We start from the raw sequence: 23,375 nt of genomic DNA, 5'->3' as shown, positions 1-23,375 counted from the left end.
CTTAGTTTGTGTAATTGGTATTTTTTAACATTTTAATACGACTCTCAAAAAAAGGCTCACATTGAGCTGTTAAACCCAACTAAAAGAAAATACATGAACACACACACATATCTCTAGATCTGAATGAATTAGTTTCATGCCTAGATCACATCTCCCGGTGAGTTGGGCTCTGGTTTTAGTTTGTTGTAACCTGGACCAAGCTGCCTATCAGTCACTTTTCCTGGAAATGATACTACTCTATTTTTTAAATTTTACCTTCCAGAATCTGTTCAGAACACAAACTTTGTGTGAAAAAAATAAGTTTCCAGCTGATATATCACAAGTAGTCTTGACATTTTATTTTGAATAAAGTTTTAACGAAGAGGATTCATGATATTTCCGTATCACTCATTTTTGCCATGTTTTTCTTAATGATTATAACAGAGTCTCTGAGGTCTGAACAAACCTCCAGAATCCAGAGAAGAACGAGGCTGTAAAGTTTGAACAAAACTTCCTTTAAAGAGAAGTTCAGTCACACGATCGACCGGTTGAAAACACTACAGGTAAAAAGGGTCAAAGAATTAGAGTAGATATTAACATGAAACTTCACCACTACATTAAGAGTATTTTGGGGATCAAACGTTTTCTGAAATGTTATGTATATGAAGCATTATTTCATACTAAATTGAGTGAAATAGACAAAGTACTAAAATAACGTGTGTATTTTGAGTTATCTTTGATCTGAAGATATTATGGGAGAAGAATGGAAGTTAAAATAAGTATCTTACCTGACTTAGAATAGAAGATAAGATGTGCTTTGCGTTAAGTACCTGAGCGTTGAGTCGGAATGTTGACAACATTTCTCATTCAAAGGTTTGTCATTATATAGAAAATGTTTGAATATTTAGAGATCCTCAGTTAATTTTTGACCATAACTGATTATTTTGTAGTTTTGTATAATGTATTATTTTATCTCCAGTAATTATTTTCATATTCAAACTATTAAGTCCTGCATTGTTAGTAAATACGCCATCATTTTGAGAAAGCTTCTCCCTACAATGAATCGGTGGATGATCAACAATAAAAACAAAGACCTCCTGTCGTCACAGACGGGAACAATGACCGTTCAACGTCTCCCACCGCTCAGTCGCTCCGGCGCCCCCCCGCGGACACCGCCGGTACCGACGCTGTTTAACGAGGGGATGTTTTTCTGTCGTGTGAGGATAACGAGCCAGCGGATCCGAGTCTCCGTCAACAGACCCGTCAACCGACGGCCACGGAGCCGAGAAACACGAGCAGCTACTCCGCGGAGGACTTCTGGGTTTTAACCGCCTTCGAACCGGAGACGAGCGCTCTTCTGTTCTTCTTCTGCGCGGCGCTGTTTGTTTGTCTTCGCCGGACTGGTGGGAGTTCGCCTGAGATCGGTGGATTAACACACTGAGGACTCCGCTGTGATATCGGGCTCAAGTGTCACATTTGTGGATTAACGTTACTTCCGTGCGCACATTTGTGTCTGTGGTGGTTTCCCAGCTGGTTATTTGGAGTTAGTTAATTTTTTTTTTTTTTTTTGTGAGTCCGGACAAGAGACCAACGGACACTTGTTGAAATACAACATCTCGGGAGCCTTGCTAACGTTAGCGGCGAGAGTTAGCCTCCACGGCTAATAACTTTCTCTAAAAACAAAACAAACACAAAAACGGAGACAAGTTGCTTGTGATACGCGCCAGTTAAGCGGTGGACCGATGTCCGAGTGTCGGCAAGGCGGCGAAGCGCGTTCGTGCGACAAACAAATCCGATGAGATGACACTGACAGCGGCTTAGCTAACTCTGCTAGCTGCCGCGGCTAGTTTACTCTGGATTCCCGCAGCGGTTCGCCTGTTAGCAATGACGGCTAACGTTATGCTAGCGCTACATTCAAACAAGTGGTTCGCTGGATAACGTCAATATGAAGTTGGACTGTGCAGTTAACTCATTTTAACCCACACCTCGTTCGGTTGGAAAGTAAACCGCGACCTCACAACTCGCACCGGCTTGATTTACTTCGCTCTACGGGCACAAGACAACTTTTATTTAGGGTTAGCTTAGCTGAATTAGCCTAGCGGCTTTAGCTAACAGCGCTAGCTCGGTTTACGGTAACTAACTGGTGGTGGGCTGCTCTCTGAAACGACTTTCGCTCAGTCGGACTTTTTGTTTTTAAACGGTGATGTGTTCACTCAAAGACTTTGGGCAGTAAGACTCCGAGCGCCTAACAGCACTTTTTTAACCCTTCCAACACCACAAGTAGCTGAAGTTGTGAAACTGCGGCCCGCATCATGTCCGGCTCCCCAGGCACAGGTGGCTCAAACCCCCGGAAGTTCAGCGAGAAGATAGCGCTGCACAACCAGAAGCAGGCAGAGGAGACGCGGGCCTTTGAGCAGCTGATGACAGACCTCACTGTTTCACGGGTAAATGCACTTCTCGTATGTTGTAGTTGTTGTGGCACGAAGCCCCCCCCTCGGCCACTGCCTGAGACTCCTGGTATTCTACCAGTACTTCTGGTTCCTCTACACGCACGCATCCTGCAGCGACTAGCGCCATGTTCTGCACTAAGAAACATAAGATTTGTCTGCAGCAGCTTATCGTAAAACCGGCCGTTTGCAGACATTTAAGAAGACCTGTTTGTTTTAATTGCAACCAGCAGTGAAACAGGAAATGGGGAAAGTCGCTCCTCTACATCTGCACGTGCAGTTTGCACAAGCGGCTTTGCGCCTTATTCTATATTTAATTCACAAAGGACAGACTGTAATGAATTAGCACATCTTACAAAACGTAATATAAAATATTGAGACATAACTGCTCATATTATTGTTGTGTTCATCTTTAGGACGGCAACTATTTATATTGATCTCAAATTCTTATTTGATTAATCCAATTAATTTTATTTTAGCTACAAAAAGTCCATTACGATGTATTGAGAAGTTCTTTGTCATAACCCAAAGGATATTGAAGTTTCCCTGATGTCAAATAGAGAAAAGTATATTAAACTCTAATTTATGAGGAATGTCATCAGTAATATCCTCCTGGATGATTGAGGATCAGGGAAAGATGATCAATAATACAAATAATAGTCATTTCATATCTGTGTGTGTATATATATATACACCACGTTACAGCAGCTGTTTATTTTATGACAGTCACGTTGTAAAGCAGTGTATTTACTTAACTGAACTGAAAAATTATCAGTTTTAAGAGATTAAAAAATGAATATTTCCACACAATGAAAATTAATTAGATTAAGTTTACTGTGGAGGAGGATTGGATTTTGAGTCATTTCATTCAATAGATGTTACCGATTTTAAACATTTTTTAGTTGTGCATCACAATATGTCCATTTCCATTGTCGACGTGATAAAATATAACTAATATACGTGTGTTTTCAACGTGTGTATCTATCTGCAAGTGTAGCTTTCGTCTGCATTCCTTCATTAAGAATCGGCCATTTTTATCGTTCTTAATTGTTTCTTTCACAGCGTTTTTTTCAAGCGTACACACGGCACATTCCGAGTAATAAAGCGGTCCTTGCTGGTGGGGGTGCGGAGGAGGGGGGGGGGGCATAAAGGCCCTTTTCACGTTGTCCTCACGCCGATGGTTTCCCACAATGTGCTCCTTCTCCGAGAGGCCGAGTGCAGCTCGCCCGGTCAAAGAGGATGTGGCCTCTACTGGGGGAAGTTTGCCACGAGGTGTGAACCGTCGGTCACCCGGAGTGAGACTAACAGCTGGGGGGGGGGGGGGGGCAGCAAACAGCTGGAGGTAGAAGAAGCTCCTCCAATGTTTACTCGAATCACAAAAGGACTTTACCCGATGTGTCTGTCTCCATTGTCGAGGTTGCGTAAGATGCAACGCCGACACTTGGTCAAGAGCTTAAGATGGGGATTTGTTTTTAAATATAATGTAATTTATTATTATTTTCTGTCCTAGATGGAAGATTGATTGCTGCTGGCAGGAAATGTGTTTTCGGCACTTGATGTCCGTCTGTATTTAGGCGGCGGGGACGTCCTAATCCCACATTCATCGGCAGCGTATCAGAGGAACAATTTGGTTTGCTGGTACATTTTGTATTTTGAGGGGGGGCTCTCATAAGTCAGCCAGGTCTGTTCTAAATGAGTAAAAACCTCGCTACTCGGCCCAACGCCTAACAGTGTATGGAGAAAACAAATATACACAATGTTTTTGTCGTCCGAACGGTCGGAACCGTTGATTTTAAAAAGATCAACTGAACTGCCAGGAGAGATGGATCCCCACTTGGATGAACAAAGTGTCGTTGTTGACGAACCTGTGAAATGTCCCATGAGAGGACTCGCTCTGTTCACGGTGCGTCTATTGATCAAATCAAAGAGATTCACATGTTGCCCTCTCGGCGGTCCGAAGGACAAATGTCCCTCTGATCTGCCTTTTCCCCCTGACGAGCTCCGCGCGCCTCCCCTCGGCCCAACGACCCGCCTGCTGTCTATCTGCCAGCTGATCTTCTCTGGCGTCTCCTGCCGGAGCCCCGAGAGGCCCGTTTCCTGCGGTGTGTCACGGCTTTGTGCGTCCCCCTTAAACTTCGCAAATGTTGCTGAGTCTCAATGAATTGTGACGATGACGGGAAGGAAAAGCCCAAATCCACATCAATCCGGGCTTCCATCCCAAAGCTTAACGTTCCACACACACACAGTGAGACTCCAGATGTGCAGGATCCGCAGACTGATCTGTCTCCTTCCTCTTTTGACCGACAGGTGCAGTTTCAGAAGGTCCAGCAGCTCCGTCTGACCCAGTCCCGCGCGCAGTACTACGGCTCCCTGCCCAACGTCCACCAGATCGGCAACGCCGCCACCGAATTCCAGGTGGGATCTCGTCACGGGCCGAACTCACACACACACACACACACGCTTATGGTCCATGTAAAATAACTAGTTTTATTGTTCCAAGGTTTAATCTCCATTTTTTATGCATTGATTATTTAAGCATCGCAATATTAAAACTAGCCGCGTTCCTTCGGTCACGAATATTATTGAGCTGCAGACACACTGAGTCCGTTTTCTTAACGCCAATGACTGGAGATCTTTAAATTCTTTTCGCTTGGTGTTTATTTCCACAGCAAAAAGCCTTAACCAAATACACAAAAATCACATCCCGTCACACGGTAGAAAACCTGCTCTCGTGCCTAATCAGCTCCTCTAAGGTGCACCTGCTGCAAACATGACGCCAATATAAGCAGGTAAATAAAGGGGGCGTCATGCCAACATGTATATCCAATATAATGTCATAATATAAGAAAGTCCAATTAAACAATAAACACACTTGGGGCTCTTAGAAAAGCGATACCTGACAAGTACACTTATTCAAGTATTAGTCAGTAAGTACATTTCAGGTTCCTGTAGCATACTCTGGTATTTTGTTTCCATGTCACTTTCTACTCCCCCGCGTCTCGGAAGGAAATTATCTTGATAGTTTCTTTTTTCACTTTATTACTTGAGTGTTTTCCTGACTTAACTAGTATGCCTTTAATCAAGTAACATTTTCAATGCATAACTTTAAATTGTTAGAGCCTATCTTCTCACAGTGGTTTTAGTTCTGTAATACAATATTCATAAAAGTGTGCTCACTAGTGTTGAGTGAGCAGATTCTTGCACCAACGAGGTGGTTGCTATCGGCAACCTCACCGCTGAATTGCACCGCATCCTGTCCCTTTTTTTTTTTTTTTTTTTGATAAAAATCTTGGTTATTTTTGCTTTTTTTTTACCCCTTCTCTTTTGATATTCTGAAAAAAACAAAATATGAGAACTCTGAGAACGTCTGGTTTAAATGCAGAAACAGCAAAGCGCTGCACTGGACCTTCTGATCGGCTTCAGATCAGCTGAATGTGTTCAATAACTCTGCTGCAGACTGGAGATAGTAGGTGGAATAAGAGATCAGAGCACAAGTTGCCAGAACTCATTTAAGTCGTGCAGGCCTGTACGCGATGTAACCCGCGGGTCAGCTCTCTGAGGAGCGGTGCATGCTGGGATACAGTCCAAAGTGCCCTTGTTACTCAGCAGAATGACCCTTTTTGAAGGTGGATCAGTTACAGCAACTGAGTGGGTGAGTGCGAGTCGGCACACGATCGCCACACGGAGCGAGAGCGCTGTAGAAATTCAAAAATGAGTTCTAATTTCCCACGCTGCAGTTTTGTTCAGGCGGTGGTCAGATGAACAAAAGTCACGATATTTGGACTGAGGACGAAGGACGTAGAGGCGCTGTAAATGTTTCTGGTAGAGACCTGTCAATCACAGTGGCCCGCCCTAGCGTCCCCTGCTTTATGGTCTGTTTGACCCTACATGGACCATCATTTACTACATGAACATCATGCTGTATTGGAAGACTTGAAACTAGAGACTGAGACCATAAACTCGTGTTTACAATGTTTACTGAGGGAATAAATCAAGACAGAAGTAGTCATTTCCTCATAGACGTCTATGGGAGCAGAGGAGTCGCCCCCTGCTGGTCACTGCAGAGGATGCAGCTCTTAGACATCGACGTCCTCTTCTGATGGTCACGGGTCGTTCCTTTAAACCCCAAACAACGGCGGTGTCTACGGCAGCCAGCTATTACGCGTGTGGACATCCTGTGGGCCGTTCTTAGTGCATGTTTGAAAACAATAAACGGTCAGAGTCGGATCATGTTGTGAGCTGCAGCTCGTAACGTCTCCCTGGTGTAACGCTACTTACCAAATACACATGCAGACACTTGGTATTTGGCCACTTGTTGATGAATTCTACTCACTCCCGCTTTGTCAACGTGAATGTCTTTCCGTAGCCGGCCAAGCTCTCAAAGGCGTCATTGACCCTGAGGCCGAGTGTCAGATCTTTACGTTGGTGTCATTCAAAGCTGCTGTTTGTGAGGAGCAAAGTCTTTTTGATTCCCATTTGTGCTTTTGTGACAGGCCTTGTGCAGTTTGCTATTTCCTCCGTGGCTGCAGCGGTAAGCGTCCGTCCCTCTGTGTTTGAAGAGGCGACAACGTAAACATTGCAGCCGTGACGTGACCCCTGCGATAGTCGCTGCTTATGTTAATGCCGGGTCGTAAACGGCTCGATCTGACCGATGCCCCTCGTCTCCCAGGCAACCTGCGAGGAACCGCAGGTCTCACGTGTCTCTCGCTTTTTCTCTGCAGGGCGGCTTTCCGTCCGGATTGGACTCGGCCAGAGGGACCCGCCACCACGGGCTGGTGGAGAGGGTCCACAGGGACCGCAACCGCATCAACTCCCCCCACCGCCGACCCGTCGACAAGCACGGACGGCAGATATCCTTCCCAAGCGTGACGCCTCGCGTGGGTGTCGCTCTTCAGTCTTGATTTGTTCGCCTCCGGCGTGACGCCGCTCCCCGGTGGAGGCAGCGGTTTTATGGCCTCGGAACTGAATTAGTCATTATGAAAAATTTGATGTGTGACGCAGATCTGCACGCTTTGTTTACGCCTAATGGACGTTGACAGTCGGACATTCTCGCCGTGCGTCTGTGTGTATTGCATAGTGTGTGTGTGTGTGTGTGTGTGTGTGTGTGTGTGTATTGCATAGTGTGGCAGCAGTAGTTGTGTTTTCGTGGGAAAGCTGCTGAGGTTTATGATGGCTGTAAATGCGATGACACGCAGCGTGAGGAACATGTGCGTGAGTGTTTGTTCTCCAGGCTTTTTAAACCCATTTGCGCATCTCTGAGTGAGTAAGAGCAGAAAAATCTGCTTTTTGTTTCCAATCACAGCGAGGGGTTTGTATGATTGGGCCTTTGAACATCTGGTCCCCATGAATGTTGTCAGCCTTCACATGCATTCAGATTCACATTTCATTCAGGAGGATTAACAGACATCTTTGAGTAACGCACACACACACACACCTAGTAGGATTGTGATAGGCGAGTGTGTGTTTGCTGCCTGGAGGCGGAGATGATTCACTGACCTGTCACTACGCTGTCCTGCCTCCCAGCGTGTGATGTCACGGATGTGAGGCGCAGCGGCTGCCGTTGGCTGCCTGTTTCCACGTAGGGGGTGGTGGGGGGGGGGGGGGGGTCACGCGTGTTTCTGTTCATGTGTGTTAGAGAACACGTCGACTAGCGGGTTTGGCGGTTTCAGTTGCCTGAGGTCGGAGCAGTAAAAGCGCACTTGGACGTCTCAAAGGCTTCCAGGTGGATCGCCTGAGTTCATTTGGTCCAAGCGAGCTCCGGTTCGTCTTGGATGTTCCTGTTTGTTGTGTTTTTACATGGAACACTCTGAAATGTACAGTGTTGTTGATGCCAAAACATGTCGGAGCTCCCAGCATGTACGGGGGGGGGGGTTATCGGGACAGTTCCACCTGTGTTTGGAACTAGAGCTTCACGTTAACGCCTCGTGAAAATGCAGCAACTCTGTTGTAAATGACAACATTTACAACACAAAACCTTGAAATTCCACAGACGAAGCGCTCTGGAGACGCTCATGGAGTCAAAAGTGAGCGAAAAGAAGCCCTTGTTTTAACGTTGTTGAGCTTTAACCGGTCGGCTCCTGATCCCTGTGACCGCTGTAGTTTGTATGGAAACAAAATGTGATGCGTAATGAGGAAAAGGGTTCAACTGAAATTAACAATAAGAAATGGCTGAAACTTCACAGCTCCACTTGTCTTTGAAAACAGACCTTTGTGGTCGGACGCACGGAATCAGACCCGTGTCCGCTTTGTCAGATGGGACAGACAAACTGGACACACACTTCGTTTGATGAAATCTCTTCCATGGCCACAGAAGTAGCACCAGTCTAAAGTATAAAGGGGCGAGAAAGAGGGCGACATCCCACTTCTCTCACGTGTCGTTTTTACTCGCACACGCCCACAGCTGCGTGTGACTTTAGTGTTTAGTACCCCCCTATTATGGCTTCACGGAGCAGGCTAATAACTGGTCTGACAGGATGGTTTCCGTTCCACCACGCTGACCTCTCCCCCGTGCGCGCGTGTTAATGGCGGCTCCAGTCTGCTCGCTCTCTGCTGATAACGATTACTTTGAGGCCCAAACAGAAGTCGTCCTTGTGTGGCACCCGGCGTCCGCCTTAAGCGCTGAGCGATGGTGACGGAGCGCCACCTTTTCTGAAGTCCCGCCCCCCCCCCCACAGACAAAGCCAGGAGCTGTCCTCCCGCATTCAGCAGTGAATCACACAGTGCTCTCATTGTTTCATTAAATATTTGAAAAGGACGGCTGCATTGTTCCGCCCGCTGCGCGGCGTCAGGGCCACGCGGGCGCTTTGCTTTGAACGTGTGAAACGCGCTGTGATGCGCCGAGCTATAAATAGAACACGGCCTTGTTTCCTTCTCCAATCAAAGTCTCTGATGACGTTGGAAAATACATACATGTAATGTAACCTGTTTTACAAAACGTGATGGCTGACAAACCAAGTGAGAGGTTGGAAGGATCACAAAGAGGAACCTTAATAGCACACTGATGTTTTTTCTGCCTGTGCCAATAATTCCCTTAACTGAAGCCCACATAGAAAGCTCCCCGTACGGAGCGGTGTACCTGTCCCCACCTCTGGACAACAACTGGAGAAGGTGAGTAGTGTGTGTTTGTGTTTGTGTAGACAATGTGATCATTGTGCTTCTCTTTGAAACTTGATCCCCCCCCCATCAGACACCAGGGAGAGAATGTTTCAGGTGTTTAGTTGCCGTGAAGGCGGCGTCTCCCTAAAGGTGTTGTGACATGTTGACCTTTTTGGCTTTAAAGGTCGAGGCCCCAACAGCAGCAGCCGCCCCCCGCCCCCCCCCCCCCCCCCTGTTCTATGTTCACAGCCGCCCCTCCTCCCCCCGGGTCAGTCGCTGGAGGACCTCGATGTGAGCTCTCTGGTTGTGGCAGACAGTTTCTCCTCAGTGTTTTCAAGAAAGTGAATTAAGCCCCTGGGATGATTAAAAAAAGAAGCCCCCCCCCCTCTGTTATTTTCTCTCTTTACGGCCCTTGTGCTGCAGAAGAGAAGCCCTCCGCGCCCTCTCGTCGTTGTTGACAGCACATACACATAAAATCACGGACGGAGGGACGGGGAGCGTTTCTCTGGAGATGTTAAAACACATCTTTATTTGCATTAGATAAGGTGGCGGCGAGCAGGACCCATCGTCTGCGTTCTGCAGGCGAGCCGTGTCCCTGCAGCCTGCTTCTGGTTTTATTCCCTCTGGCAGGTTGTGACAAACTGATTCTCCGCTCATGCCCACACATGGTCTCAGCGCCTGTTTGTGATTCAACTGCTGCCCCCCCCACACACTGGATTTTAGGCTCGTTACACAAGTTTCCCCTTTAGTGCAGCAAACACGAAATTACCACCAATCTGACCATAAGATTAAACACATAATCGTGTTTTAGTCTCAGGGAGCAACGTAACTTGTAAAATGTGTGTTTGCACAATCTATGTTGTGTTTTTCCTCTGACTGACGGACTTGAAGCTCCAATGAAGACATAACAAGTTGTTGGGAGGTGAATGGGAAGTCACAGCAGTCCGGGGAGGTGCCTGCTGGGAAATCCCATTGAAGAAAGCTCTTTTGTTACGCTCCTTTTTTAGAAGAGCAAAGGTTTATTTTCCTGGTCGCTGCGTCGACACAAAGGCGGATGACCTGCTTTGCCTTAATGGCAAATGTAGTCAATAGCAGCAATAAATTCCTCGGTGGTCTTATTGACTGTGCCAACAGGGCCTTTTTGTACCAGCATGCATTGCGCCTCCTCTCTGCGTTTCATCGTCCTTTTCACGGTCACACTCGCAAATGTTTCCCCGCCAGTGACAATTGTTGGAAACGTAGTTAGTTTACAGATTTTAACTCTTTATTATATGACTTATGGCAGACACTGGATATGAAAGCATGATCTAATAAATCCACTTGTCCATCCTAGAAAGTGTAATGCTTCTGTTGACCGTCAGCGCTGGCTGGGCTCCCACATAGAAAGGTGCTGATTGGTCCCGTAAGTAGATAAATGTAGTCAATAGTGATCCTGTTCAGAGCGGAAGCAGAGCCGGGATTCACGCAGCCTCGAACCGCAGAGTCCTTCGTCCCTCCGGATTCAGCATTTCCCATCATTTAATTACAAACCCACCCTCGCTGATCTATTCGTCATGAGAAGACCTTCCTGACCCGTCACTGACCTCTCCGCATGCCCACCTTGTCCAGGTGAAGCAGGCATTTGGAATAAGATGAAATAAGAAGTATGTTTGAGTCATTTCAAACGGATCCAATGGAAACCACTCGATGATTAAGATCAAATGAATGCGTTTGGGTTTGGTTACTCCTCAGGTAAACAAAAAGAGTAACCTGTTGATATTGGAGTCGACAGCAGGAGCAATGTAAACATGAGCAGATAGAGATGTTAAACAAAGGATTAGTCGGCCTTTATGAAAGTTGGGTATCAGGTCTGGTCGAGTCTCCTGACTTGTGTGTTGGTTCTGGACGGCTCGACATCGTAGACCATCTGCTTCAGGGTCAGAGCCTCGGCCCAGTCTCACGCCCTTCTTCCTCCTCCTCCTCGTCCGCTCGCCCTTCTTTGGGCTGCTATTCCCGTACCAGCCTCTCGGGAGGACTTTTCTCAGAGCTCTCTCTCTCTCTCGAGACTCGATCTGCCTCTCGTGTGTGCGTTTTGATCATCGCCTGTTTACGCTCGCAGGAGAGAGAGAGATACATACATTAAAGAGGGAGGGAGAGAGAGACACACACACATTAACCAGATTCAAAACGATTCAGCCAATCTGAACTGAATTCTAATTCTCCGTATCGGTCAAGTCCCACCGAGGCTTTAACGGTCTCTTGCTCCAGCTAAAGGAGGAAGTCCTTTCCCTCATTGTGGAGGCTTAAGGGGGGACTTGACAACCTGACCCAGCCTTTATGCCTCACGCACCAGACCATCGGGTGGGGGGCCTCCACCCTCCTTGACACTGACGTGGTTGGCACCAAATCTGTCTGGCAGAATGCGAGAGGAGCTTCTGATGAGGTCACACCGGAGAAGAGCGCCTCGCTGCAGACTCTCTCGCCCTCCTCAGGGAGCCGGGGGCCACTCTGGTTCTTTTGTGGACCTTTTTGTGGGCTTTCAGAACACTGTTTGTACTGGTTAGTGCTTTCTGCCCGAGGACTCGTCGAGTGCTGCAGAAGAATCCACTCAGTCAAGGTTTGAGGACGATGACCCTCCACATCGAGGGTTCTACGTGGTTCCTCTCTGCGGGAAGCCATTTGTTCAGCAGTCGCCCCCCCATCCCGATTAGCTCATCATTTGTGTCTTCACATTTCCCCCCTCAAGTGTTGGCCGGTGTTTGGTTGTATTTCTCAGGGTCTTTCTTCCTTCCACACAAGGCTCGTCGTTCTTAATGTGTCTTCTCTTCTTCACACAAACGCTTAAAGGCCGGAGGCAGAAGGGCGGGGGTTCTCCTCCCATCCAGTAAATGTCCGTCCTGTGTCTCTCTCTCTCTCTCTCTCTCTCTCTCTCTCTCTGAAGGGAACAGCAGCCATGGACCGAGGACAAACGGCCTGGGTTGAGATTAATATCACAACTCAACAGGTGACCCTTGACCCCTCCAACTCTCTTGCTGCTTTTCCGTGTGGCTTTGCCGCTTCGCTCCTCGCTCTCAGAGGCGACGGTTCTGCTCCTTGTCTTTTTTGCAATGTCTGTTGTCTTCACTGCGTCCTGGTCCCAATCCTTCTGTAAATCTCCGTCTGATCTGCGATCTGATCTCAGTAATCCCCTTTTCTTCCTCCCAAGCACGCAGAAGACACAAATCTCATCTCAAGGCTTTTCACGGTTGATTTGTCTTTTGTTTTTTCTTTCTAACTAATAGTTCCTCTCTTTACTAATCCGGCTTTAGGACTCACGGCTCCTTCATCCTCTAACATCAAGCCTCCTTTTTGACATTTTCTAAGATTTTCTGAATTCAAAGAGAATCCACTTTGAGCTGACCACCACCAAGACATTTTCTGACCGTAGATCACACTGACTGCTTGACACTGGCCCTTTACACTCTGATCACGACGCCCCTATTCGAGCGCCATCATCCCGAAGCATCACATTGCGGAGGAATCAAGCGTAGCGTTTTTTATGCTACATGAGAAAGTAGGGAGTCACACATGGAGTCACACATGGAGTCACACGAGAAGAGAAGGCTCGCAGCTGGAGACATACACAACTGTGTGGGTGTGAACTTGACCTCTGACCTCACAGCTCATATTAGAACTGTGTGACCAGGAGGACAACTCATCTGTTGTAGCTGCCATTTACCTGTATTTGTTCCTTTATGGATAATGAACGTTTGCATTGTTATTCCATCCCCCTCGAACGTCTCCCAGTCCAGTTCTGTGAGGGCGTTTTTGTGAGTGAAGTCGGTGCGATCAGCGCAGATTGTGTGTGTGTGTGTGTGTGGAGGCGGAGCGGCGAGCAGGATGACTCACGTCACGGCCCCGAGGAATCCAAGGTGCTGGAACACTTCTCATCGTCTTCCTCCTCCTTCGTCCCACACAGAACCAACTCCGACTCGGCTCTCCACACGAGCGCCATGAACCCAAACCCCCAGGACCCTTTTGGCATGAACCAGCAGATGGGTCGAGGTCCTCTGCAGCGCAACGGTGAGAGTAACACACACACACACACACACACACACGCTCTCAACCACGTGCTACTCGCCTTCAAAGAGAGCAGTTTGTGTATTTCTTGTTTTAGTTCTTGCTACTATCGCTAAACTATTTGACCTCTGGTTAACCACTATTTGACCTCTGGTTTACCACTATTTGACCTCTGGTTTACCACTATTTGACCTCTGGTTTACTGCTATCAAGTACTTACGTTTGAGCCAGTACAGGATACCTTTGTCTTGAGTACTTTAAATGTGCCTAAATGTGAATGTAGTCTTTACGCTCCCCGATTGGTCGGCTTCATCTGCGGCGTGAAAGCTCCAAAAAGTTTTCTATGTGGAATAATTCATGACAAAAACCGGTTGAAAAACCTTGTTCGCCCCCGGTGTGTAAAAGCAACGGCTGCCGGTTCAAACGCTAATGTGAAAGCCGTGAGGACACTAGAAGAGGACATCGAGAGACGTCAGAAAAACCCGTCCCTAAGGGGTCCCATACTGCACTGGCATCGGGTGCTCGGTGGGGGGGGGGGCTCCGTGAACAATAAACACAATGGCCGTCTCTTTGCTCCCCATCAGTCTGTGACCCTGCAGGAAATGAAGCGTGTCAAAGCGAGCGATTGTTGAGCCCGACGCGTTGGGATCATTCAAACCGCTGCGTTGATCCTCCAAGTTTGTTTTCTTTGTTTTTGCTTTTTTCCCTCCCAATTAATGGCATGAATCTGTTTTCCTTCTCGTGGAGGCTGGAATGCAGCCAGCGTAACCGAGGCGGAGGCCGACGGCTCTGGAAGCGGTGGGTAGCGCGTTCCTGAAGTCGAGCGCTGGTTTAATGTCATTCATCATTTGACGGCAACACGCGTGTCTTAACTGGCCTTCCTCTCCTCGCCGCAGTGTTCTCCTTCCCCGCCCTGACCAACGAGGAGGGTCTGATCGGGGTCAGTAAGCCGCTGCCCAAGCAGCTGTGGGAGGCCAAGAAGGTGAGAACAATGTCCCTGTGGTGCGCGGAGTGTCCTCTGCGTGTCGGCTGCTCTGTTGCCATGGTAACAGTGAAAACGACTGAACGTCTTTTCAGCGCGACAACTCTGAACCGTCGCAGTGTAGCACAACATTTGGCCGCCGAGCGGAATGCAAATTCTCTCTCGTGTTTGTTGAGCAGCCGTCCGCCTTCGTCCACAGCGGGAACGTCTGCCCAACCTGGCAGGTCTCGTTGGTGTTACCAACACGCGGAGGCTCATAGTCAATGCAGGCCTTGTTTCTGGGCCTTTGAGGAACCTGGTCCCTGCTCACAGAGGAGTGATCCATATTGGTTAAACGCTGGTATATGGAGTGACAGCGAGATCCTCCTTGTGGCAGTGGCAAGTGGGTGGCAACTTTGTGGCAGGCAGCGGCAATCGCCAGTAAATCAGTCGGCGTCACGACGGCACGCTGGGTGGGAGGAGCCAATTTTTCCCAGAAACAACTGTTATTTGTACGACAGGTCAGCTGCTGTAAATATTTAATTTTATTTAATTTTATTTAATTTTATTTGAGACACGTGAGCCCCCGTCTTCTTATTACAGAGGCTAATTTTAGGTTTGGACCGGCGGGTTCCGTGTAGGGGGTGGGGCTCTCAAGTTTGATGCCACCCACTTGCCACTGCCACAAGGAGGATCTCGGCCTTACTGGGTATATGACCGGCTGTCCCCCAGTAAAACAGCTTATTGGACCTTTTTGTTTAAATTCTAGTGCCGGTATACCGCTCGCACACGTATACATGTTTCTGCCTGGAAGCTGAACAGAAATGTACTGTTTGCTATCAATCTGGAAACAATAATATATATTCATTATTAAATAATAGGTTTATTTATAAACTGTATTTTTGTGTTTTAGGTCCAGTCTCTGGCATCCAGGCCTAAATCGTGTGAAGTGCCTGGAATCAAGTGAGTCTGAAAGTGTATTTGTTTTTCTTTTTGTTGCTTCATCACAAAAAAAACTTTTTTTTTTAAATTTTCGTTCCAAAATCATCATCGGCCCGAACAACGCTGATGCAGCAGGTGAACAGAAACAAAACCCGACTCCTCAAACGTCTGAGTTCCTCCTCACACCTTTTACACAGTGATCACACCCGCATTCCGAGGGCTTTGTTTCCCTCTGCAAGCGTCCGCCGGCGTCCTGTCAGGACCTGGAAGCCAACGGGCGTCTCTCTGTTTTTATTAGACAATCATTAAGAGTGTGTGTGTGTGTGTGTGTGTGTGTGTGTGTGTGTGTGTGTGTGTGTGTGTGTGTGTGTGTGTGTGTGTGTGTGTGTGTGTGTGTGTGTGTGTGTGTGTGTGTGTGTGTGTGTGTGGATGCAAATGAGAGGAAATAATGGAGTGGATTCTGCGTGGGGGAGGGGGGGTGTTTAGAAGCCGCTTTTGATTATGTGGTTTGAATATTGACATGAATTGAAAGGTTGACAGCCTGCTTTGTTCTTGATGCCCCCTCCCGTAGTATATTCCCGTCCCCGGAGCAGAACCCGGGCCTGTCCCACTACCAGGGCCTGCTGAACACCAGCGGCTCCCTGCCCGACCTCACCAACCTGCACTTCGCCTCGCCGCTCTCCACGCCGCTGGACCCGGAGGACAACGGGGGCTTCTCCCACCTGAGCGGGGGCAGCAGCACCGGGAACCTGCCGGCCGCCATGATGCACCTCGGTATCGGCCAGTCACAGGGTGTGTGTGTGTGTGTGTGTACTGAGATACACAACAGTTCTGTGCACATCTGGCATCTTCTTCCTCCGTGCTTCTTCCGTGACGTACTGGGGGAAAAGAATGTGAGGAATGTCCGCAATGTCACTTACGGGAATTTGTCGGCTAGCAACGCAGCTGTGACCCGGGTCCACGTTGACTCTCAGCATGTTATTTGTAGGGCCGTCACGATTATTGCACCAACATTTATTGCGATATTATTGCAATTTTCAGACCATTTTATGCCTCTGATAACATAATGACAATATAATAGCATAGTAATACAAGTATACTCTTTCAAAGAAAAAAAAAACGTTTATTTGTCAGAATAGTTGGACAGAATCAGTGTGAAAAAATATATCTTGAATAAATAAAACAAAAGAAATAAGTGCAAGCGACACAGAGCGGGCGAAGCATCGGGCGAAGCATCGGGCGAAGCATCGGGCGAAGCATCGGGCGAAGCATCGCGTGCGATACGGTCAGGTTTGAGAAAATATGTCCAGTGGAAAAGCGCGGCGCTGCAGGGAGAGACGGAGCGCCTCGGCCCCGCCAACAATCGGCCGGCCCGGGAGCAACGCAGGGCGGCGGCCCGGGGACGCCAGCAACTTCAATGTTGACGTGTGACATTCATTTTTATGTAAAATGTCACAGCACCAAAAATGATTGCACTCGATTTCAGATAAATTCACTCGTGGCATATTGACAGGCTCGTGTGCTCCTTATAGGAGGATCGGCGCTTTGGGAGGTTCCCGGCCTCCTCACATTCTGGATCTGTCTTTGAATGACCCCTCTGTCGCTCCCTCTCTGTTCATCTCGGCCGAGCAGCGGAGCTCTTTGACCTCGGTCCTGCTACAATCGTCTCTCTTCTTTTCCCTTCGAATCCCCCCCCCCCCCCCCCCCGTCCTCTCGTTCTCTTTCCCGTGTCCTCGTTCTCTCCCTCCCTGCTCTCACAATACAGTGTTTTGCTTCAGTCGTCTTTTTTTTCTTCTTTGCAGGTCTGTCCTCGTCTCTGAGCAATCCCTCCATTCAGGCGTCCCTCAACAACTGCCAGCTGCAGTCGTCGCTCAGCAACCCGTCCATCAACTCGTCCCTGCGTCTGTCCAGCAACTCCCCCCGACGGCGGCCGGCTCCCATCAGCCCGCTCACCCTGTCTCCTGGCACCGAGCAGCGCAGGGCTCTGTCCAAGCAGATGTCCCCCACCATGTCCCCCGCGCTGTCCCCCATCACGCAGGTAGGCCCGCCTTGGCGTCCCCCCCCGAAGAACCGCGACGTGATCTTCTGTTCACAACTCCCCCTCCCACCCCGCGGAGAGTTACAGCTCCGGTGTTGTTCTTGAGGAGGAAAACGGGACTCTGGTTTGACTTTTGTTGTTTTATTTTGTAACCTTGTTGGTGCAGAATGAGAACTTTTTGTTTCGATTGGACATGTTGGTCTAAAGTAAATGGTCTCGCTGTTTAAAGAAATCCAAAACACACGGGAGCATTTGTCTTTCTCTTGTGCTTCGACGGGGCGAGAACTCTTCACTGAGTCTCCAGTGACTCCTGCTGGCTTTCCCTGTCCTGTGTAGGGAGTTGCTTTGGATACCAGCAACATGCCAAGGGAGCCGCCCCCACCCTATCCGCTCTACCAGCAAGCCCAGCATGCAGTGGACCAGGGCCGGCACCAGCAACAGCACCAGCAACAACAACACCACCACCACCAGCAACAGCAACAACAACAACACCACCAGCAACAACAACAGCACCACCAGCAACAACAACAGCACCAGCAGCAACAACAACAACACCAGCAGCAGCATCAGCATCAGCAACAGCATCAGCAACAACAGCATCAGCAGCAGCCTCTTTCCCCTCTGGACTTCAACGCGAGTCAAGTAAGTCCCATGAAGAGCGTCTTTGTCTCACACACTAAATCATATTTTGTGCAGCAGTTTTTGCGGTGTACTGTTCGCTCTTCGCTTTAGTTCCCTGCGGAGCAGAAATGAATGCAGGAAATTGGATCCAACATTGTAATTTTATTAAACCACATCAGTGGCTGGTGATTGACAGAACGGTGGGGGGAGGCACAGGATGAACCCCCCCCCCCCCCCCCACACACACACACACACACACACACACACACACACACTCAGTCATGTCTTTTTGTTCGGTTTTTATTTCTGTGTTTGCACCTGGGCTTCTATTTAATGTATTCTGTTTACATGTGCAACACATAATTTGTGTCCCGTAGGTTGAGGCTCACATTCACTAAATATTTAATCTGGAAAGAGAAGGATTTATGGAAATGTTTTAAAATTAAAGGTTAAGCACTTAAACAATGGCTCTTAAGTGTTCTGGGAATGAATCTTGTGTGTGATTTCTCAATATTTTCCCAGAATCCCTCGTTTTGTCCAAACCCCAAAGACATTCATCTAGAACCAGAGAACAAGATTCTAATCACCAAACAATAAATCTGTTTTCATTTTTGCAGAATGGTTGGCTGAAAGTGACTAATGTGTAATGTGATTGTCTAAAGTCTCGGTTATGTATTTACATCAAACACCACGTTGTTCTCCTGACAGATCAACAACATGGCGGCACTCTTCAACGACCCCTTCATGGAGCAACAGTTTTCCAATCGCCAGACCAAGACTCACCCCTATCAGGTAGACACACACACACACACACACACACACACACCTACCTCCATGCAGACTATTCAACCAGTGGTGTTCCGTTGTTAATGGCAACAAGGAAAAGACCGTGTCGACCTGTTAGTGTTTTCTTATTACCACTAAAGAAGCTGCCAGTTATGGGCGTTTGTAAGAGGTTCACATCGTCATCGTAATGTTACCAACTGGTTCGTGGACTGATGTTCTGAGATTTATCCGTCCTCATCATGTCCTCTTTTCAAGGACCCTTTTTTGAATGCGAAGCAGTTACGTAGTGACACCGTGTATGCAGGCCTGTGGCAATATGCAATAAATTGACTTATCGCACACCATCTGAAATCGAGTGCAATCATTTTTGGTGCTGCGATATTCATTTAAGTTGACCGCGCTGCCTCTGTCCTTTTCCCTTGTGGGACGCGGGGGCGGGGCTTAGGCAGCGTGCACAGACACACCGACGGGCACCGTGCTATAAAAACATCTACAGCCCAACCCAGTGAGATAAACAAGTCCCAATGGACGTGATTTCAAGGGCTCAATGTTTGGCTTCAGTTTGGGAACATTTTGGCTTTAAGCCGAATGAGGGAGGAGAGCCAATCAAGCACAAGCCGGTGTGTCGAACTAAACTAAAATCTCATCTCAAACAACGACCACCATCCGCCCGGTCTTTACGTCGCCGGACCGCCGCCCTGCGTTTAGAATATATTTTTTCTATTGTGATGAATGGAATGAGCTTGTATTACTACGCTATTGTCCTTGTGTTTATCAGTGGCATCAAATGGTCTGAAATGATGCAATAATATCGCAATAAATGTTGTTGCAATAATCAAACAAAAATGTGATATTGTGACGGCCCTACGTATACGTCTTTAGCAGCAACCTGTCAATCACAGTAGCCCCGCCCTAAAGCTTTTTACATGGACGTTATATATTATACATATTACATGGGCCATAATTTTCTAAATGAACATCATGCTACATTGAAGAAGACTTGAAACTAGAGGCGGAGACCATAAACTCATGTTTACTGAGGGAATAAATTGAGAGAAGTAGTCATTTTCTGATCCTTTATGGGACCAGAAGAGTCGCCCCCTGCTGGTCAGGGGAGAGAATGCAGCTTAAATACGGCATCACAACACTTGTGCCAAAACATGATGTGGATGTAAAAACGGGGAAAATATTTCACAAATCAGATCGATTCAATGAGGAAATGTTCATGGAGAAATTAGTGTCCAATATTTTATTCATGCTCCAGTTGTAATAAACTTCCTGTCAGAACACACAGCAGAAGAAGGCGGGACTGATTATCGTCTTTCGTTTGCCATTTCCTTTCCCTCCTCGCCGTCTTCCCGTCTAGTTGGACCAGTTCGCCCTGTTGGAAAACGCGATGAGCTCCACGGCGGGGGGCTCCTTCTTCGACCCTTCCTCCGCCCCTCTGCTGTACTACTCCCAGGCCGCCCTCTCGGGGCTGGGCGGCAGCCTGCAGGACCCGATGCACATGAGGTCCAACATGCTGTACCCCAACTGCAGCGGAGGACTGCCCAACATCATACTCACTGGTGAGGATTCAAGGGGCGGGGCTTCAGACAGCTGCTCCCTGGGAAAGATGATGGCTTTTTTTAATCTTTTTAAAGTGGTGGTCTTGAAGATTTTCATGAAGTCCAATGCAGAATGAGGTGACTTGATGTCTCTGTTGGCGTAAAGGTCAAAAGTCGACAGGTGATGAGCTCTGGATGAACGTTGTGCTCACGTTAGAGAGGCCACCAGGCTGCGTTGATGTTTCCTCCAGGGGAAAGTGAGCACATGGAGAGTATTTGTTAGAGGAGCCGTCGTGACTAATGACGAGGGCAGCGAGAGCGAGCGGAAGTGTTTCTCCAGAACACAAGCAAACCTCCACCAACCATCACCTCCCTTCTCTCCCTCTCAGATGACTCCAATCCCAACCTGTCGAAGGACATCAGCAGCGCCCTCTCCACGGTGCCAGAGTGCTTTGACTCGGAGGGCTGCTTCCCGCTGGAGGACGAGCTGCGCATCGAGCCCCTCAGCCTGGACGGTCTGAGCATGCTCAGCGACCCCGACATGGTGCTGCCCGACCCGTCGGTGGAGGACTCCTTCCGCAGCGACCGACTCTAGAGCGCGGAGGGGAGCGAGCGTTCCCATCTCGATGCGCATGCCGGGGCACTAAGACTCATTTAAATGTGAAAAGACGCCGTGTGCACCGACACGCACACATGAACAAACGCTATTTACACGCAGAGGTCCTGTCGTGATGCTCAAGACCTTGTTTGAAACGCGGCCGATCGATGCAGTTTGAGTTATAACCCGCCCCCCCCTCCACTAACGAAGAAGACTCGGACCAACATGTGAGACTAAATCCCACTTCTCTCTCTCGCTCACCAGCTCACAGCCCCCTGAAGCCATGGTAACCTAATTGCCATGGTTACACACCGTAGCAACCCGCGGTGCACTGCTGAAGAGCAGCAGAAAAACCAACACAGACACTAACTTTACTGACAACACAGACATGTGTCGGTGCCTAAACATCTGGCAGCCCAGGAGCAGTGACATGTGTCGGTGGCTAAACATCTGGCAGCCCAGGAGCAGTGACATGTGTCGGTGGCTAAACATCTGGCAGCCCAGGAGCAGTTACGTTTGTTGGTGGTAAAACATCTGGCTGCTTAAGGGTTGTGTTGGTGGTAAAACATCTGGCGGCCCAGGAACAGCGACATGTGTCGAGTGAAAGCCAGCTGTTCCAACGTGGTTACTTCAGGCGCTTGAACAATCGTGGTAGAAATGAAGACTGAAGAGATGACCGCTTTTGTTTCAAATATATTTCTTTACATATGGTATCAGATTATTTTTTAGATGTTTATGTACATGTGTGTGCATATATACAATATATTATATACATAGATCTATATATAAATAAATATATGTAAAACCCTCAATTTCAGTCAGATTAGAATGTGTTTTCAAACGCGAGACAAAAAGGGCAAACTGTTTACAAGATGATATTTTAATAAGTAAATATTACTTAAGGATATAGATTTTTGAATTTCTAATAAAGAGATTAAATTCGAAGATATTTTAAATAAATGCTATATTTTTCCTTGATTTGGTTGGATACTCTCCGTCTCCTCGGTCCACTGGCAGAATTTTGACGGCACTGCGACCGCCTCAAATCCATCGAAAACAAAAGTCTAACTTCTTTTCTTTTTTTTTATGTGTACAGTCATTGCTGATCTTTTTATTTTACATTTTGTACCGGCTTGTAATGGCGCTTTTATTGTACTTGTGTTGTGAATAAGGGCACGCTCTGTTTCTGTGGGTTCGCCCCCCCCCCCTCCCCTCCTTCCCGGCTGTGAACATGTGGACACTGGACGTCATGTAACATTGCACTTAACCTCTTTTGCACTAATCGGTTCAACGACATGTATGTTGTTTTCTACCTGCTAACCCAAAGAAGTCGAGAGAATCCATCACTGAGGAAAGTGAGTGAACGTTTCGTCACTGCTCACATGTTAGAAACACCAGCAGCGAGTGTTTAGTTTGGATGTTAGGAAATGTATGTTTTGTAGGCTCTCGTGATCCTATGACGTTGACGTGTTTTTGCAAAGCGCTATGAGTGGTTATGTAAGTACTCAGCCACACGTGGCGGTGAGCGCCCTCTAGTGTCCCTTTCTACTGAGTCAGTTACTTTCTAAATATGTTTTTTTTTAAAGCTATGCAACTCTTTAATCAAGCGCAACCTGTTGAACAGGTCATGCAATTTTTATTTGCGCAATGTGGGAGGAGTCAAATTAGCCCTAAATCACAATATTACACGTGTCCAGTGTCCACGGTGGAAGAAGAGTCAACAAGAGCAAGTTTATACCGAAACCTTTTTTTTAATTTTTTTTTAAAGAAACTTGTTTTTTCTTTTCTTTTTTGTAAACTGCCTGCAAACAACGGTGGCACTTGTTGTTTTTCTTTTTTGTTCTGGGCCCGAAAGTGCTGAAGCTGCACTGTGTGGACGCACTTATACGTGACTATGAAATGAAGTTTATATTCGGTCTCACCTGTTTTGCTTTGTTTCCCTCTGGTTAGCTCTTAAAGACACTGCAGTTTAATTTCCCCTTTTCTCTGTTTCCTGCTGTAAACGTTCGCCTTCTGCTGCCTTACTTTATTATTTTGTGACTTTTCATATTCCCGCAGTGAGCTGCATCATAAAGTGGAATCTCTAACTCGCTTCTAGCCGCCCGTCCGTCTCTCTCCTGCTCTCACTCTTTATTTTGTTACTATTTTAGTTGCATATTAAAGAATGTACAGTTCTGTTATTTAAAGATATTTTTTGTGCACTCTTTTTTTTTTTTTTTGGTGTAATGTCATTTTATATAGATATACAAATGTTCTTGTATAATGTATGTTTATAGTGCTTCTCTTTTCTGATTTAATATACAATAAACCCTGTACCGTGTCA

General features: G+C 47.5%; 1 protein-coding gene across 4 annotated transcripts; it reads left to right on the top strand.

Annotated features, from left to right (window-relative positions):
* Positions 1-1,047: 1,047 nt before the first annotated feature.
* crtc3 (CREB regulated transcription coactivator 3) lies at positions 1,048-23,375 on the top strand. 4 transcript variants are annotated; one of them, XM_078085925.1, is made up of 15 exons: positions 1,048-2,423; positions 4,734-4,841; positions 7,148-7,279; positions 9,475-9,533; positions 12,442-12,504; positions 13,459-13,562; positions 14,319-14,357; positions 14,456-14,541; positions 15,434-15,483; positions 16,034-16,254; positions 17,265-17,500; positions 17,837-18,142; positions 18,830-18,913; positions 20,274-20,475; positions 20,844-23,375. In XM_078085925.1, the coding sequence occupies exons 1-15, from the start codon at positions 2,292-2,294 to the stop codon at positions 21,047-21,049; spliced, it is 2,028 nt and encodes a 675-aa protein (XP_077942051.1). In that variant the 5' UTR covers positions 1,048-2,291; the 3' UTR covers positions 21,050-23,375. The 4 variants fall into 4 exon arrangements, with proteins under 4 accessions (XP_077942051.1, XP_077942050.1, XP_077942054.1 ...); XM_078085924.1 differs by having other exon boundaries at positions 14,307-14,357; XM_078085928.1 differs by lacking the exon at positions 12,442-12,504.

The sequence above is a fragment of the Gasterosteus aculeatus genome, chromosome 12, assembly GCF_964276395.1.
Source record: "Gasterosteus aculeatus chromosome 12, fGasAcu3.hap1.1, whole genome shotgun sequence".
NCBI lineage: Eukaryota > Metazoa > Chordata > Actinopteri > Perciformes > Gasterosteidae > Gasterosteus > Gasterosteus aculeatus.
The sequence above is the reverse complement of the archived record's forward strand: the minus strand, read 5'-3'. Positions and strand labels throughout refer to the sequence as shown.